Source organism: Trichomycterus rosablanca, chromosome 1, assembly GCF_030014385.1.
Source record: "Trichomycterus rosablanca isolate fTriRos1 chromosome 1, fTriRos1.hap1, whole genome shotgun sequence".
Lineage (NCBI taxonomy): Eukaryota > Metazoa > Chordata > Actinopteri > Siluriformes > Trichomycteridae > Trichomycterus > Trichomycterus rosablanca.
Window position 1 is genome coordinate 25,818,275 of NC_085988.1, and position 19,171 is coordinate 25,837,445.

Consider the following 19,171-nt stretch of genomic DNA (forward strand, 5'->3'; position numbering starts at 1 on the left):
AGTGTCACTTTGTTCAGCACTTGGCTTCAGTGGTGCGGTAAAACGTCATCAAAGTGTGAATATGAAACGAATCTGCATTTGTGTGGAATAACCATCAAATCCACTGTAAAAGCATCCACATGTATCTGTGTTTATCTGGATTTCCTACTGTCTCACTTTTAAACTTGTGTTATAGCTCAGGGTGCTGAGAAATTGTCAGAATCAGCTTTTCCGAGAGAATCTAAAATTGTTTATTGTAAAAAAAAAAAAAAAAGCTTAATGTGACTTAATGTACTAAAATAACGACACAGGAACACTAAACCTCTCTTAATTATCACTGCTTATAAGTTCTCTCCACTAGTGAAATTCCTCGCTCGTTGTTTTATTACAATAAGTCATGTTAAGCTTTGTGCACAGCCAGCTCAAAAATCCTCATGTGAATGCGCACTTACTGAACTCGCTAAGGAATACGGTATTCCAAGATTAATAATCTCCACGATTAAGAAGGAAACAATGAAGAATTAAAGGTAAAGTGCAGGTTTTATCGTATTGTTATATTGATTTTTAACTGTTTTGCAATTGTATTTCAGTGTTTTTATATTATATTTTTGTTATTTTTAGTGTATAAGTGTAAAAAACAAGCCCATTATTTTACATTACCCTAAAATATATACAGTTCCATGGGACCATGGAATGCATTAACTGGTTTCCCATACAACCTTATGGCAAAAAATACCTTAAAACTCAACGCCACTTCCAGAACAAATTGACGTTGAGTTTAAGGTACCACTGTATAAGTAAATTTAAAATTTGATGCAAGTAACACTCCGTAAAAGTTGGAATGGGGCAAAAAAGCATGAAAAGTCAAAATAATATTGAAGGTACAGTGTTTGTGAAACATTCATTCCATATTAAGCATGTGAATTGGTAACAGGTAAAGGAATCATGACTGGGTGTAAAAGGGTAAAAAGTAATGGGTAATGGGGCATGTATTGGGAGTGCATCAGTGCCCACAGAATGGGTGACTTGCATATGTGTAAAGATACCATTGATGCAAAGTTGTATATTTTAGAGAGACATGCTGTAATCAAGGAAACATCTTTTTCTGAGAAGTTTGTGATCATTTTAACAAGACAATGCCTGACCTCATTGTGTACGCACTACAACAGCATGGTTCATAGACACAGGGTGTGTTCAAGAACCTAGTGAGCTGCCTTGCTGTCTTACTGCCTACATAGGCAGCTGCCTCAGTAGAGAGGATTCTATTAAGTCATTGACTTATAAGTCAGGTTATTCTTACACACTACTCAGATAGCGATTCCATCAGTTTTTGCAAACTAAGCTAACACAGTTAGCCTCATGCCATTCAAAGCAATGGAATGGGGTGGCACAACGCGCTAGCATGTCAACTAACAATCTCCCTCTGTGTACCGAAAACGTTTACATTTGCTGACAAGCCCGAATTTGCAAATAAATGACACTTGTGCAAGTTTATACAAGTTAAAAATCAATAATAATTTATTTACGTTTGAAAATAATTTCGTTCGTTTTTCCGCACCATCCGCCATGTTTTTTATTTTTCTGTGAGAAAAATTGTGCCGCACTGAATGCTGGGATTGCCTGCACTGCTAAGGCAGCATAGGATGCTCACTCATTCTTGAGTCAAAATAGCATTTAATTTTTTTTACCCCTTTTCTCCCACTTTTAGCGCATCCAATCTCTGCCCGTCAATCATCCTCTCACTAATGCTGGTCCCTGCTCCTGATTGGGGAGGACGAGGCTGCTCCATGCCCCTTTCGAAATGTGCACAGCAATCGAACATCTTATCACCTACACTTGATGAGCGCAGTGCGGTACAGCGCTGTGCACGGAGGGCCACACCCCCTACCGCACTCCTTCCCCATCTCCGTGCAGGCGCCACCAACCAGCCAGCTGAGGTCGTAATCGCACTAGTCTGAGAGAGAGTCCCCATCCGGCTTAATTCCGCCCCTATCTGAACAACAGGCCAATCGTTGTTCATGTAGCCACTCAGCCTCAGCCGGCAAGGCAGAGCCGAGATTCGATACGATGTATTCGAGATCTCAGCTCTGGTGAACAGCATGTGTTTTACCGCTGCACCACCTGAGTGGTAGCATTGAAATTTTAAGATGTGAGCATATTAAGGCATCTAGGATTTCGAACAGCCTCTTTCTCGGGAGCGCGCGTAGGATGACGTAAAATGCTGTCCATGTAGAGAGCTCCCTAGGTTTTCGAACACACCTACAGTGTGTGTGTGTGTGTGTGTGTGTTTGGCCTGCCTGCAGTTCAGATCTGTCTCTATTGATAAATTTATTGTGCATCATGAAATGGAGACTCGGTGACCACGGCTGTTAAGCAACTGAAGTTGTTTTAAGCAATAATGGCTATGACATGTGGAATCCCCCAGGGATCAGTTCTCGGACCTCTCCTGTTCAATCTTTATATGCTGCCATTAGGCCAAATGCTACAGGCTAACAACATTGATTACCATAGTTATGCAGATGACACACAGATATATCTGGCTCTCTCACCAGATGATTACAGCCCAATAGATTCACTGTGTCAGTGTTTAGAGGACATCAATAAATGGATGAGCCAGAATTTTTTACAGTTAAATAAGGACAAAACAGAGATTGTCGTGTTTGGCAACAAAGAAAAGAGGTCTAGTGTCAGTGAGCACCTCAGTTCCCGGGCTCTAAAAACCAAAGACCAAGTCCGAAATCTTGGCGTTCTAATAGACTCAGATCTCACATTCACCAGCCATATTAAAACCATCACCAAAACAGCCTTCTACCATCTTAGAAATATAGCCAAAATCAAGGGTCTAGTGTGCCAACAAGACCTAGAGAAGCTGATCCATGCTTTTATCTCCAGTAGGGTGGACTATTGTAATGGTCTCTTAACTGGACTTCCCAAAAAGACCATTAAATAGTTACAGCTCATTCAGAACGCTGCTGCAAGAGTTTTAACCAAGACAAAGAGAACTGAGCACATCACACCAGTTCTAAAATCTCTACACTGGCTTCCGGTTAGTTACAGAATAGAATTTAAGGTGCTGCTACTGGTCTATAAATCACTGAATGGGTTCGGCCCAGAATACATCTCAGAAATGCTCAGAGAATATAAACCCAGTAGATCTCTTAGATCCATGGACTCAGGTCAGCTAGTAGAGCCCAGAGTCCAAACTAAACATGGTGAAGCAGCATTTAGTTGTTGGGCTGCATATAACTGGAACAGACTGCCAGGAGATATTAGATGTTCCTCAAACATAGAAATCTTTAAATCCAGGTTAAAAACTTTTCTTTTTTCTTGTGCCTATGATTGAGCTCGATATTTTTACTATTACCCTCATTTTACCATATTTCTTTTAGTCTTGTTTTAATTCCATATTCTCTAAACTGTAAGGTATATTTTACTATATTTTCTTTTAGTTTTTATGTTTTATTTGCTTATTTCTCTTGTTTTAATTTCGTATTTACCAAATTGTAGGGTATATTTTACAATATTTTCTTTTAATTTTTCAAGTTCTTAATTTTTATCTCTCTTGTTTGAATTTCATGTTTTTAATTGTAACTAAATGTTTGCAAGAAGTCTTTCTGAGGTTCTAGATCTCAGGAATGTTTTAATGCTTTTAATTTTTAATTTTTCCTTATGTAAAGCACTTTGAATTGCCACTGTGTATGAAAGGTGCTATACAAATAAACTTGCCTTGCCTTGCCTTGCCTAATGGAGAGAAATTCCATTTGTAAAACTGCATTAATTAGTGTCCTCAGTTCCCAAACCATTAAAATCTCATTTATATGAAAAGTGATATGGTGTCCCAACTTTTTGAATGTGTTGCAGACATCACATTCTAAATGTGTTTATATTAACAAAATATAATGAAGTTAATCAGTGAATTCTACGGAGCCCCTAAGGTAACCCCCCCCCCCCTCCCCCCCAAAAAAACAGCGTGGCCACGCCTTATTAACTCGTGGGAACGAGATAATTAAGTCGTGGCCACGACTTAATAAGGCGTGGGAACGAGATACTTAAGTCGTGGCCACCACTTAATAAGGCGTGGGAACAAGATAGTTAAGTCGTGGCCACCACTTAATAAGGTGTGGTAACAAGATCCTTTTATTTTCACAGCTTACACAAATCATACAGGATCGGATATATGCTGTAGGGGAATTCATGTACATGGCCATAGATGATCACACCATATTCAACTGTTTCAACCTTTTTAAGTCGTGGCCACAATCTCATTGCCACTCCTTACTAAGTCGTGGCCACAACTTAATTATCTCGTTCCCACGAGTTAATAAGGCATGGCCACGACTTAATTATCTCGTTCCCACGAGTTAATAAGGCATGGCCACGACTTAATTATCTCGTTCCCACAAGTTAATAAGGTGTGGCCACGCATTATTATTTTTTTTTAGGGGATGTCACCTTAGGGGCTACGTAGAATTCAATGTTTTTGACTGTTAAATAGAGTCCCAACATATCTGGAAATAGGGTTTGTAGATTGAAAACAAAAGGGGTTAATTACCTGTCTCCTGTGTGCTAATGTAATAATATTAATTACATGTAATAATAATGGTTTAAAATGTTTAGTTATAAAATGTAAACATTAAGGAAAGGATCCTCTGGGACACATGACTAAAAGTTGCACTGGCTCCGCCTGTAGCTGACAGTCATGTGATCGCTGCTTCTCACTGCTGTTTGTGGAAGTTGATGATTCCCGGTTACATTTCTTCTATTTCATTAAAACTAATTCACTGTTGTCTGGTTTCAGGAGACAAACATGGCAATGTCTTCGTTTGTCATCTCAATGTGCGTTATGACCGTGTTTTGGGGAGTTATTGGAGGTGTGGTGCCGTGGTTTATTCCTAAAGGACCGAATCGGGGGTGAGTTCATGTTAGCATTAAGGCTAATAGATATGAAAGTTTGTTGCGTCTCAAACTGTATACTAGCGTACTAAGTAGTGTGCAAGTTAGTACACAACTAATGGTGTCTTGTTATTTTTAATATGCTGTAAATGTATAAGGTTTGGAACGATTTGAAAACAACTTTTCATGAGTAAGACAAGTATCATATAAATAGATTAATCATCGAATACTTTGCTGGATTTCTTAGGATTTGTTTAGGTGGGTGGCTTGCAGAGTACCTGAACAACACTTTCAAATATACTGGTTGTAGAAATTCAAAGCTTCTAAAATGAAATTAGTAACCAGCTATTCATTGCCAGTAACTACTTCTGTTTGGTCAGGGTCACAGTGGGTCAGGCCCCACCTTGATTCACTGGGCACAAAATTGAAAAACACCCTAAACAGGGCTGCATGCATATATTTACACATGTGTATTAAAACCCACAAATTGGCCATATGCATGTTTTAATAGCTGGGTAAAAAGATTACCCAAAAGAAACCTACATGGAAATAGGAAGAACATGCAAAACCTGCATGCAGTGACTGCAGGCGGACATGGAACCCAGATCCCCAGGACCTATGTTGCTGTGTAGCACTTATTCCACCAGCTAAACCACAGAGCGGCTCAGTAAATGGTAGTAATAACTGGACCAAACTAATTCTCCTCTCTGAGAATATGGTTTATATGCTTAATGTAATGTATAACACTTAAATGAAGCATTAAATTACATTTGGAAGGGAAACCCTGTTACTAGCTTGGTTAGGACAGCTTTATGACCGTGAATAACAATGTGGGAACACTTTTTTATTAAAAAAAATGCTTTGCTGTGTTGCCAGTGAAAGAGCAATGTTGTCAGGTCCAATTTGGCAGTTTTTTTTTAACTCTGACCACATGTATCATCACTCTAATAACCCAATTATAGTCGATTATGCTCATACAGTCATTATTTACCTAATTTTTAAACTAAATTTTGTACATCTTTGTGATGCAAAGTTCGTATTTGTATTTTGATTGATAATTTGGTTTCTTTTGGCCAACAAACATATCATCAAAATAAACGCCAACATGAACCACCTAACAAAAACACTGAGAAGTCATCTGAAAAACACAGAGCTGAGAGAGCTTATGTACATTTAACTAAGAGCCCTACAGTCAACCTTATGTTTTTGCTACAAATTAAAACATGGCAGACTCCATTATTAAATAGCTAGCAATTTATGATAATGTATTAACAATGATAAATGTCAGTGATAAATGTCATATGTATAGAACACTAAGATTGTTTGAAATACCATAATACATAGCGGTTTTGTTAAAAATGAAAGACTGTCGTGTGTTGTCGTAGAAAGCCTAAAATAGTGTACTAATATAGCATTTTGCCTTTTTTTTTTTTTAACTTGAATGTCACCCCTTACTGACACCTCAACCTTAGGTATTTGCTGACTGTTACATGAATGGGTTCACATCTTGCAAGACCATATTTCTGCCAGAAAGAGGACTAGAAATTTGTCTTCTTGTTTTTTTCATTTAAAAGAAGACAATTTTTATAATGTTTAAGTGTTAAATGCCCTTTATATTGCGATCAGGTAGCGCAGGTGTAAAATAGGCTAGCCTACTAACGCTGAGATCTGAATTGAGGTGCACTTGTCAGTGTATTCTTTACAAAATTAAAAAAATGTGGAAATTTAGAAGTGGAAGTTTCTTAAGGCAAGGATGAATCACTACATTTCCTTCCGCCTAGTATAACAGCAATGCATAATGAATCATGTGACAGTCAAATGACTTAAATAATGAACTCCAGTATTGCTTTAAACTGAATTTTAAAATTTCAGTAATGTTTCATTTTCAGTTCTTCTTCTTTTTTTTTTTTTTTTTTTTTAAACCACAGGGTTATTGTAACCATGCTGGTGCTCACTGCAGTTTGCTGCTACCTGTTGTAAGTATACATTTAATAACAATATAATAGTCATTTTTGGATGTTAGTTTACACAGAATTAAAAATGACTCTACTTTTTTCCCTTTTGGCTAAAAGTCACACATGGTCCTCCCACAAGTAACCACAATGCACACCAGTGTATGGTAGCTCACATAAAATAAGTAAAAATCTGTAGGTATTTGGCTAATTAGGACCCTGCAGTTAACATTCCTGATGTGAACACTCAGGTGGCTGGACTTGTACCACTCTCAGCAATACAATGACTACATCATCCAAATACTTGCTCAGTGCCCCTCTTGAATAGATTAATGGGGTACATGGGATGCACAGAGCGACAAGTGGGATATGAGTTGTGGTAGTTCCAGATTGGGTGCACTTGATATAGTGTAGTTTGCTGCAAATGTTGTGTATCTATTTGCAAGCTGTCCACATGCAACAATGCATATAATAGGCCTAAAGCATAAAAGCCAAACCACAGATCCATGTTTTGCAGGCTGCAGATTAAAATCCCTGGTTAATGTAATGGGATATTAAATATGATTTATTCTGTGGTTTTAATGGTGTTTGTGGCAGCACGGTGGCTCAGTGGGTAGCACTGTGCCTCAGAGTAAGAAGGTCCTGGGTTCGATCCCCAGGTGGAGCGGTCCGGGTCCTTTCTGTGGGGAGTTGCATGTTCTCCCTCTGTCTGCATGGGTTTCTTCCCACAGTCCAAAGACATGCAAGTGAGGTGAATTGGAGATAGAAAATTGTCCATGACTGTGTTTGACATTAAAACTTGAACTGATGAATCTTGTGTAACGAAAGTGTGTAAACATTACATGACGTTAAAATCCTAATAAATAAATATTGTGTTTTTTATTATGTAGCTGGCTGATAGCGATTTTAGCGCAACTGAACCCACTGCTTGGGCCGACGCTGAGTAATGACACCATATGGTACCTGTTTTATCACTGGGATTAGTGTAGCTTACAGTCACAGGTAAGCATGCAAGCATTAGTCCCGAGTTACATTGATAACTAGTTTATCTTAGTAAATTAAACAAGAAACCTGTTTTCTTTTCTCTGCAGATGCTTGTACATTAAGCGCCATAAGTATTCAACATGTATGAATACAGTTCAGATGCCAATAATGGATTTCCATTGGCTGTGGGATTATGTGACATGATGTATACATTTTTTTCTTGTAATGGAAATAATGAACAAACTGAATGTGGTGTTATTTTTTTTGTCTATTGCTAAAATAATTGCCATATAGATCGAATGGCTTATTTACACTATAATGATTAATGCATTTTTTTTTGTTTTAAATATTGTATTTGTGTCTCTGTGCCTGGAATAAAGGTGATTTTGTATTTTTATCTCTCAAAATGTCGATTTATCTGCACATTGTTTAATCATTTAAAGTATTCTTATTGATTTCATTTAGAAAAAGTGCTAGACTTCTTATGAAATATTATACTAAAAGTGCACAAAAAACATGTACTAGCCAAATAAATAGCCACAAAAGCAGAACTGTCTGTAAAACAAGAAATAAAAAAATAATAAAATTGTTAAAGTAAAATCACGAAGCAAGAAATGTAAATTTCCTAGTGCTTATGAATAATTTCTGATAAGATTTTTAGCTTTCTGTTCCTTAAAGTGGCAGGGACTGGTTTCACACTGGGGAATTAAATTCACTTTATTAACCACAGTTCAGGGCAACTTGAATGCAGCCAGTAGAGATTAAAGAGAACCATAAAGGTAAATCTGACTGAACATATATGGAACTTTTACTGTAAAAACAATACATTGTTCTGGTACTGTGCTTTGAACAACACGATGCTTTAAAATAATCATCATACAGTGTCTTTAGGAATTCTGGGGCGCGAGTCTGTACACTCACACTCCTCTCTGCACATACGTTCACCGGGCATTTCCTCTTTGGCTTGGCACACGGGGCAGCAGGCGGTAAGTCCCTTCTGCCTGCATGAAGGGCAGGACAGGACCAACTGGCAGCAGAGATGAGTTGAACAGAGCTGATACTGGTCCCACTGGGCCCCACAGTACCTACATTCTGAACATAAATGAAATGCATATTTACTAGTATTACAAATAAGTAAAATGAGACTTTTTAATGGTTTGAACATAACTTTTTTGTTCTGTGTAGTTGTTTTCCACAGGACAGTGCAAGATGTGGATTTTAAGTGGAGCATTTTGTTGTGGTTTCCAATATCAGAACCACATCAGTACCACAGTCACATCTGACAAAAAGACCTGTACTTTCAGTAAAGCTCAAAGGTTTTATACTTTTGCAAAACATCTAAGGCATAAAATACCAGTACACAGTGAGAGGATTTACCAATTACTCGATGCACTCCATGGAGAAATTTGTATCCTTAAACTTTATATTTATTTATTTAATTTCCAATGAACAGCTGCTTTGTTCAGCACTTGGCTCGAGTGGTGCAGTAAAATGTCAAAGTGCGCATATAAGACTAATCTGCATTTGTGTGGAAAAACCGTCAAATTCACTCTGAAAGCTCCACATGTATCTGTGTTTAGCTGGATTTTCCTCCTGTTTCATTTTTTAACTTGTGTAATAGCTCAGGCCAGGGTTCTGAGAACTTGTCAGAATCAGCTTTTCCGAGAGTCTAAAATGCTTATTGTAAAAAAAAAACCAAAAAAAAAAACCTTGATGTGACAGTATTAAAAGAACGACACAGGAGCACAAAACCTCTCTTAATTATTACTGCTCATAAGTTCTCTCCACTAATGAAATTCCACGCTCGTTTAAGTACAATGTCACGTTAAACTTTGTGCACCGTCACACTCCACAGGAAATAACGGCACAGCCGGCGCAAAAAACATGATTTTTAACCGTTTCTCAATTGTATTTCAGTGTTTTTAGATTATATGTGTTATTGTCAGTGTATAAGTGTCAAAACAACCCCATTATTTTACATTAGCCTAAAATATATGAAGTTCTACGAGACCCAAGGAATGCATTTACAGGTTTCCCATACATCCTTATGGGAAAAAAAATACCTTGAAACTCGATGACTTTTAAACTCAACGCCACTCCCAGAACCAACTGATGTCAAGTTTCAAGGTACCACTGTACTTATTTTTAATAATTTCTACCATTAAAACAGTTTAGCAAACTTCGCTACATAAACAAAATATACAATCATGTCATTCTTTTTCACCAGACCCTATCTGTTTAAACTACTGAAAGGCAGTTCCATTTGACTGCATATGTACTGAAGCATTGTCTGCCATTTGTAAACAGTTATGATGCCACTACTTTGCAGAATACTTTGAGAGAGGTTGTTTGCTTGCTGCATACAATAGCTATAATTACTAACCTCCATGAGGTTTTGAGAATCTGGCACTGAATTGCATCCCCTTGTTACAGAAGCCGGGTATGAACAGTTCCCTACTGTCCTGCACGGTCCGGTGGAAAAGTTCTAAAGTGTACTATTAATATCAATACCTGAGATGATGTCACTGTTGAATGAGATTGCGTAACGTTCATCAAACACAAAGAGTTTTCCACGGTAGAAGCCATCGGGGAACTTCTCCAGATATTTATGAATTCCTCCCTTCAGCTGGTACACCTCTTTACATACGTTCTATAAGGTCACACATGATAATCACTGAGTATTCAAAAATGATGAAAGTTTTCCTGACACCAAATCCATCAATTAATACCTACTTTTGAGCGGAGATACGCAGACCCTCGTTCGCACCGTATGCCCCCAGTGCAGTACATGAGCACCTTTTTGTCACGGAACAGATCCACATTCTTGTCCACGTAATCTGGGAAGTAGCTGAATTTGCGAATGTCTGGGGCCAAGCAATTCCTGAATTGACCCTGAAGGCAAAATCATTTATGATTGACTTGAACTGTTAAAACAAACATTGCCAATAAAAAATTCTCATATAGATTTCATTTTCTCCAATAAAAACAAAATAGGCTTACAATTTTACTCTCATAGAAGTTTCTGCAGTCCAGCAGAATTGTATCGTTGTTGGGGGAAGCATTGTTCAGCAAAGACTGCACCTCCTTGTGAAATTCCTTAGGCTCCAGATGTGTTCCTTTGTGAGAAAGAAAATTACTTCATGTCCTGAAAGTAAATTAATAGATTCAAAGTAGACATGTAAACGAGATACTAAGACTGAGAGATATAGACACATAGTTTAAATACATATTTTTATTCTTTTGGCTGCTCCCATATTTTAGGGGTCCCACAGCGAATCATTTTGGTCCACATACCTGATCTGGCACATTTTTACACCGGATTCCCTTCTTGATGCAACCTTCCTCTTTTTATTTGGGCCTGGGACCGGCACTGAGAGCAAAATGCAGCTCCCTCAGACGTAGCCCAAATGGCCAATAGCAGTGCTGAGATTAGCATAGCTCATCAGTAGTGGGCTTGTGTATTTTACTGCTGTTCCACCTGAGCGCCCTTAATGGAAAAGGAATTACGGCATGTGGTATAGACACCCTACTAAGTCACTGGTGATTTTTGTAGGCTGTTAGTGTGGTCTTTTGAATCTTTTAGCAATTTCACACACCCCTTCTAGCAGAAGTCCCTATTTTAAAGAGATTTCAGGTCATTTTGCGTACACAGCATGTTTAACCCATCTATCCATAAGTTCTTTAATAATTACTCAGCCAAGGGACTATAGGGCCAAATTCCAAAAACTTTAGTTTTTTTTTTTTTTTTACATAATTTTACATCATAAATTTTGGATCCAGGTCATGTTGTATAAACTGGCCTTTTACTGTCACATTTGCTTATAGGATTTGTTCATAACTAACCACATCTATTTTCCTGTGTTATGTTGTGTGTTATGTTGTGGCCAGAGTTTTATTTGACCACATTAGTGTTTCCAAACTGTATCTGGCTTAGCTAAATGTTGTTTTGAATTCCTCAAATGTCGACTTTTATGATTAAGTGGCAGATGATGCAACATTTGGTGCACCACCAAATCATAAACATTTGCATGCAACTGTATATATCACAAATATCAAAACAAACATAAATCTTTACCTGCTAATCTGTAGGAGATTAAATCTGGATCCACACCCATTGGGACTATTTCTTTATAAACTCCAACCTTTAGTTCAGGAAAGCATTCTGCTCCACCTTCACTGGTCTGAGAGGAAGTAAGTAACATAACAAAACTTTATAGATAGACATAATGCAATGGTTCTCCACCTTTATACAGTGCAGTATGTTCATCAATCTGAATTTAGTCCTTTCAGTACACTGGCCTGGTACCTGAGTCCTTCTCCCCACCTTTAGTCAAATAAAGACATGACAGTAAAGTAGGAGACAGCTGGAGGTTACTAGAAGTCGTGGGGTTATTACTATTAATATGCAAAAATAGGCCAAACAAATAGTCAAGTACTTATGTAACCACCTAATATATAAATAATGTACTACCAATTTAGGCTATATGTTACTTTGTGCTCTAAAACAAATCCAGCAAATGTATGATGTGGCAACTGGCTTCTTGTAAGACTTTTTCTTTTGCACGCAACACACAAAGCGAGTCTGCTTGGCTGCAGTAATGGTGGCTAGTGCACCATGGTCTCACGGAGACAGAGTTTTACATTTACATTTTCTGCATTTAGCAGACGCTCTTATCCAGAGCGACTTACAGAAGTGCTTCCGTAGTGATCATTTCATTTCTCAAGTTTTTACAGTTTTACTGTAATGCGATTTGGCTTAAAAGTGGGTGGAAACAAAGACTCTGTTCTAAATAGTATGTCTAATAACTGCACTTTAAATGGTCTACTTAGACGCAATGTAGTGTAAATCTTTCCAAGACTTACACCTGATGCCAAATCTTGAGAAGTGGTGTAAGTGCAAACATTTTCAAATAACATTTAAATTCATTCATTCATCTTCAGTAACTGCTTCATCCTGATCATGATTATAGTGGGCCCACAGCCTAAACACAAAAACTAGTTGCAATGCAGGAATACGTCTTACACAAGACGTTAATCTATTGCACCATGACACACTTACCCATTAAGTCAATCACTTACATCTAAAATAATTAGTAGGTAATAGACATGTTTGGGGAGTGGGAGAAAACACAGACATGGGGAAAACATGCCACTAATTCCCACAGACAGTTACATGAGGTGAGATTTTAACCCAGGATTCCATGACTGTGGTGCTGTGCATCTGCTCATACATCGAAAAGTGTTACTCATACAATGAAAAAGTCATATTTCTATGACACTAAATTCAGATAGTGATCAGAAAGCCATTTGAGATTTGGTTCTAAGTGAAGAGGTCGGCAGTGCGCTTGGGTGGCCCATTACTGCTGGGACCAAAGGTTCGAATCCATAGTGGTGCTATCGGCCAGTTGGCTCTCTACATACACACGACTGGCTATATCCAAGGCCCTACCTAATTCACGGCTGTGAAAATCGTGCCACCAATTCTGAAATAAGCCGTTTTCCGTGTATAGCATTTAAGTGCCTAACGTTTACTGGTTAATCAGCACTATGAGGTAGTCCTAGCAATCCTACAGCAATTCAGTTAGAAGTTGGTTAGTCAAAATGTCCAAGATGTCAAATTGTAAAGCAGCTAAAAACAGTACTCAGGTGACTGAGTTTGGAAAACTCCCAACCAATTATGTGGACGCAGATGAAGCCTCACACCACTGCTGAATGTTCTAGGTTTACATTCAACCCTAGGCTGTGCTGTGTATTGTAGCTTCCATTTATTCTATAATTTAATTTCTGAGTCTCATTTAATGACTGCTGTGAAATGTGGCACTTCTCTTTAAAAATCTGTGATTTTTGAAAAATGAGGTCTGTGCAATTAAGCAAATTTTTCGAATTGTGCACCCTAGCCATATCTGTGGAATTCGGACCAACCGCGACCCTGACCATGCTGGGCTGTTCTGTCTCATGAAAGAGACTCTACCCCTATAGTGTTTTTATCTAAAAGGTTTTCACTGTGCTGATTACCGCCCATTTCTTTCTGTTTTGTACTCTCAATGAAGAGAAGAAATTTAAATGGAAGCATTTATCTGACTGTGGTTTTTAATGTATAGTTTACCTTAAAATCCTCCACTTGCATTACTTTAAAAACAGGATGTGACAGCATTGCCTGAATGTAAAGGCTTGTGGCTGTTTTGGTTCCACCAACCGTTCCATTGATGCCTTCTGTGGCCACACGTACCTGCAGGAGAACAAAACATCATGCAGTGAAAGGAGATGCCACAACAATTACTCAGCAGCTTCAGTCATAAGAAAAGCGCATGTGTTTACCTTGCCTGTGAGGCGAAGCTTTGAACACAGCTCATTCTGCCAGTCACAAATGAGCTTAGGCTCTTTTATCTGACAATAGCAGTAATACAGGAGAACTTCACCTGGACCTCTGCGAGCGGCCAACAATCAATCATCAGCATTATTTAAAGTACACACAGTGTTGAGAACTTCTTAAAAGCTGCAGAATAAAAGATTACCTGCAAAGCTGGTCCTTAGAAAGGTGGCTTGTATCAGGTAACCAGCACGAAGTGTTCTGTAATTGACTGTCATACTGACTTTCATGCACCTCAGTGCTGGTCTGGCTTAGCAGATTTTTTAGAGCCATATCGGTGAGCTGGTCAATCTCATTGGCATGGACATTGGAGACGTGTTTATGAACTAAAACAGGGTCTGAAAATGTCTCATCACAGCAGTGCCAGAGTGATGAGGAATCTCGTAGGATCCTTTTTGATGCCACAAACTTTGCAAAAGTCTATAATAAAGAAAAGTGTTCAAACAAAAAGATAAATTACTTGAACAATTTTGCTAAAATATATTGTAATAATTCAGGTTGTATACAAAATACACATCACAATATTTAATTTATATACAGTTAAACAGGGCATGGCAATGGGCACATGACAAGAGATTATGAAAGTGTATTATTTTTATATACAACGATCAGCCACATTAAAACCACCTCCTTGTTTCTACACTCACTCTCCATTTTATCAGCTCCACTTATCATATAGAAACACTTTTAGTTGTACAATTACTGACTACAGTGCAGCTGTTTTTCTGCATGCTTTGTTAGCCCCCTTTCATGCTGTTCTTCAATGGTCAGGACTCTCCCAGGACCACTACAGAGTAGGTATTATTTGAGTGGTGGATCATTCTCAGCACTGCAGTGACACTGACATGTGATGGTGTGTTACTGTGTGTTGTGCTGGTATGGGTGGATAAGACACAGCAGCGCTGATGAAGTTTTTAAACACCACACTGTAACTGCTGGACTGAGAATAGTCCATCAACCAAAAATATCCAGCCAACAGTGCCCCGTGGGCAGGGTCCTGTGACCACTGATGAAGGTCTAGAAGATGACCAACGCAAACAGCAGCAATGGATGAGCGATCGTCTCTGACTTTACATCTACAAGGTGGACCAACTAGGTAGGAGTGTCTAATACAGTGGACAGTGGAGTGGACACGGTAATAAAAAAACTCCAGCAGCGCTACTGTGTCTGATCCACTCATACCAGCACAACACACACTAACACACCACCACTGTCATTGTAGCTGCAGGGCTGAGAATGATCCACCACCCAAATAATACCTGCTCTGTGGTGGTCCTGACCATTGAACAACAGGCTAAAAAAGTATGTAGAGAAACAGCTGGACTACAGTCAGTAATTGTAGAACGTTAAAGTGCTTCTATATGGTAAGTGGAGCTGATAAAATGGACAGTGAGTGTAGAAACAAGGAGGTGGTTTTAATGTTATGGCTGATCAGTGTATAAATATTACATTGTTATATTGCCTAAGATGGTTTTACATTTATTCTTTGTATGTTTTGTGGGGTTATTGTCTATTAATACATACAATTTGTCACCCCCCCCCCACACACACACTATTCATCAATGAAAAGGGACCACCACTGACCACTGACAGATTTGTGAAACGTGAAACTGACATAGAAACACGGTGGTGTGTGTATTGTGTAACACTGGTACAAAAACCATGTGGTGGACAAAATAAAGGAAACACCACATGAAAAGAAGCTTGATTTCGATGTGTCAATCACAATTACAAACACAGCTGCACAGGTAAATTCTATTCAGTAGATTGTTGAGTAAAAGAGCACTGATACTGATACATAGCAACATAAGTGGCTGCGCAAATTGCAAGTGCATCAATTAGAAATACTGGCTAACTTACTAAGAGATAGATCACTGCTAAAGTACATCAACAAACACTTTCACAGAATTGAATGAGCACCTCTTTATCAAAAAACTGGATGCCATCACCCTTCTTAAAGCTGGAATTCATGGCAGGGCCACAGTTTATGAAATGTTTGTATTAAATGTGAATGCACAATGATACATAGCTAGGTGTAAACCAAGTCATTTGAAACTGGACGTCTAAGCAATGAAAAAGGTAATATGGTCTGAATAGTCATCTCTCACCTACGTTCCAACATCTGGACAGATTTATGTTTGCAGGTAAACAAAAGAATATTTTTACTGCTGTTAGCTATTAAGTATAGTGTGGCATCCAACATGTGTTAAGCAGCCATCTAAATCATTATGTTTAAAACTTGCTTCGCATGACCCTTTAACAGTCAAAAATTATAAGCCAAACTGACATGACCTGGTGCACTCACTCTTTCCTAATGATTCTTTCATATTTTGGAATGTACCAATACATACTGTTTAATTTATTTAAGAGTTGTTTGATAAACACTAGGATAAGCTCCCTTCATCTTATTATTACCGGATTTCTAAAACACCGACTGTAAAGTAGATTTCCAATTACTTTATCCCTCAAAGATCTGAAGGATTTTCTATTCCACCACAAAACATTTAGCAATCGTATGACAGCATTCCAAATTCCTGATCTTAATTCTATTTTTAATCCTATTATTTAATCCCATAATATATTTTTCAAATGTTTGCTGTTTTACTTTCCCCCAACACACGTGATTTAATTTCACAGTTAAGTAACAAGCCTAGGAGGGGATGAAATACTAAAATGTGCAAAACACACCTGACACAGAAAATAGGAATGATTCCTTTTGGCTGCTTCCATTTGGGGTTGCCACAGTGAATCAGTTGTCCACATATTTGATTTAGCAGTTTTGTGACCTTTCTGACGCTACCTTCTTATTTATCTGTGCTTGAGACCAGCACTAAGAGTGCACTGATATGCACCCCTCCAATAACGTAGCACCATGTGCCTTCTGTACTCATGAGCTTAGCCCTAACCATGAATAAAATTTAGTAAACGGCAGTGCTTTTCTTTTTTATATGATATAATATACACTATATTGCCAAAAGTATTCGCTCATCTGCCTTTACACACATATGAACTTGAGTGATGTCCCATTCTTAATCCATAGGGTTAAATATGATGTCGGTCCACCCTGTGCAGCTATAACAGCTTCAACTCTTCTGGGAAGGCTTTCCACAAGGTTTAGGAGTGTGTTTATGGGAATTTTTGACCATTCTTCCAGAAGTGCATTTGTGAGGTCAGACACTGATGTTGGACGAGAAGGCCTGGCTCACAGTCTCCACTCTAATTCATCCCAAAGGTGTTCTATCAGGTTGAGGTGCAGGCCAGTCAAGTTCTTCCACACCAAACTCACTCATCCATGTCTTTATGGACCTTGCCTTGTGCACTGGTGCACAGTCATGTTGGAACAGGAAGAGGCCATCCCCAAACTGTTCCCACAAAGTTGGAAGCATGAAATTGTCCAAAATCTCTTTTGTATATCTCTCTTTGGTATGCTGCAGCATTAAGAGTTCCTTTTACTGGAACTAAGAGGCCGAGCCCAACTCCTGAAAAACAACCCCACACTATAATCCCCTCCTCCACCAAACTTTACACTTGGCACAATGCACTCAGACAAGTACCGTTCTCCTGGCAACCGCCAAACCCAGACTCGTGCCAGACGGAGTAGTGTGATTCGTCACTCCAGAGAACACGTCTCCCCTGCTCTAGAGTCCAGTGGTGGCGTGCTTTACACCACTGCATCTGACGCTTTGCATTGCGCTTGGTGATGTAAGGCTTGGATGCAGCTGCTTGGCCATGGAAACCCATTCCATGAAGCTCTCTACACACTGTTCTTGAGCCAATCTGAAGGCCACATGAAGTTTGGAGGTCTGTAGCGATTGACTCTGCAAAAAAGTTGGCGACCTCTGCTCACTATGCACCTCAGCATCTGCTGACCCTGCTCTGTCATTTTACATGGCCTACCACTTCGTGGCTGAGTTGTTGTCATTCCCAATCGCTTCCACTTTGTTATAATAACACTGACAGTCGACTGTGGAATATTTAGTAGCAAGGAAATTTCATGACTGGACTTGTTGCACAGGTGGCATCCTATCACGGTACCACGCTGGAATTCACTGAGCTCCTGAGAGCGACCCATTCTTTCACAAATGTTTGTAGAAGCAGTCTGCATGCCTAGGTGCTTGGTTTTATACACCTGTGGCCATGGAAGTGATTGGAACACCTGAATTCAATGATTTGGATGGGTGAGTGAGAACTTTTGGCAATATAGTGTACCTCATATTGTTAAGGCCATATTTGAACTATGTAATGTCAACACTTGTTAACCAATTGAAAAGTAATTTGAATCAAAATAGTTGCTTTGTTCATGGGCCTTTATGCATAGTAGTGAAATAAATAGTTTAACATTGTAATAATAATAAAAAAAAGCTCTGTCTCATGTGGCCTAATTTACAAACCAGCTATGTGCAGGGATACTGAAGCAGGACTAAGAAACCCTGACCCTTGCCCATCGATGACAACAGTTGGGTTCCACTCAGTAACTAAAGCCCAATATATACCTCAAAGTAGGTCTTTCTGTTAAAATAAGCCATGGGTTAGTAAATTCTGGGAAGTGAATGTAGATTTCAAAACATTTAACATTTCAAGCACAGTTCTTACCATTTTCTTTATATAAGAGAAGCATTTTCGTGTAGTTGCAAACTCGTACTTGTCTTGTTTAACGATGGTAGGAGTAAGACTCTCTACATCCAGATTAACAAGAACACTTTCTGTCAAATGATCCCCCTCCATCATAATTTGTCAATACATTCAACCAGATTACTGCCTTCAAAAAAGTTAAAATCTTTTTAAAAATAGCTTTACGTGCAGATAAATAACAGCGTACAAAACATGACTCGGCTTAAGCACTAAAACTAATAATTCGGCCAATTTTAAGATCACAAACCCTTGCTTTTGTGTATAAATGATAAAAAGCCTCTCTCGCCGTCATGCAAATGCAATGTGGCTCCTTACAGCAGGAACAGAGAGGCTAATATCAAATAGCTCTAAACAACATACA

At 38.6% G+C, this 19,171-nt stretch overlaps 3 protein-coding genes across 3 annotated transcripts in view; 1 reads left to right on the plus strand and 2 right to left on the minus strand.

Moving 5' to 3' along the window:
- Positions 1–19,171, minus strand: part of adad1 (adenosine deaminase domain containing 1 (testis-specific)) — a 162,802-nt gene that overhangs the window by 111,630 nt on the left and 32,001 nt on the right. The gene's annotated exons all lie outside the window — the stretch shown is intronic.
- On the plus strand, positions 4,685–8,205 carry atp6v0e1 (ATPase H+ transporting V0 subunit e1). Its single transcript, XM_063001188.1, has 4 exons — positions 4,685–4,890; positions 6,801–6,848; positions 7,715–7,826; positions 7,916–8,205. The coding sequence occupies exons 1-3, from the start codon at positions 4,787–4,789 to the stop codon at positions 7,806–7,808; spliced, it is 246 nt and encodes an 81-aa protein (XP_062857258.1). The 5' UTR covers positions 4,685–4,786; the 3' UTR covers positions 7,809–7,826; positions 7,916–8,205.
- LOC134319917 (thiosulfate sulfurtransferase/rhodanese-like domain-containing protein 2) lies at positions 8,508–19,113 on the minus strand. Its single transcript, XM_063001195.1, has 9 exons — positions 18,772–19,113; positions 14,324–14,598; positions 14,127–14,235; positions 13,915–14,037; positions 11,884–11,989; positions 10,809–10,924; positions 10,542–10,700; positions 10,320–10,458; positions 8,508–8,900 (listed from the first exon to the last, which is right to left on the minus strand). The coding sequence occupies exons 1-9, from the start codon at positions 18,904–18,906 to the stop codon at positions 8,683–8,685; spliced, it is 1,380 nt and encodes a 459-aa protein (XP_062857265.1). The 5' UTR covers positions 18,907–19,113; the 3' UTR covers positions 8,508–8,682.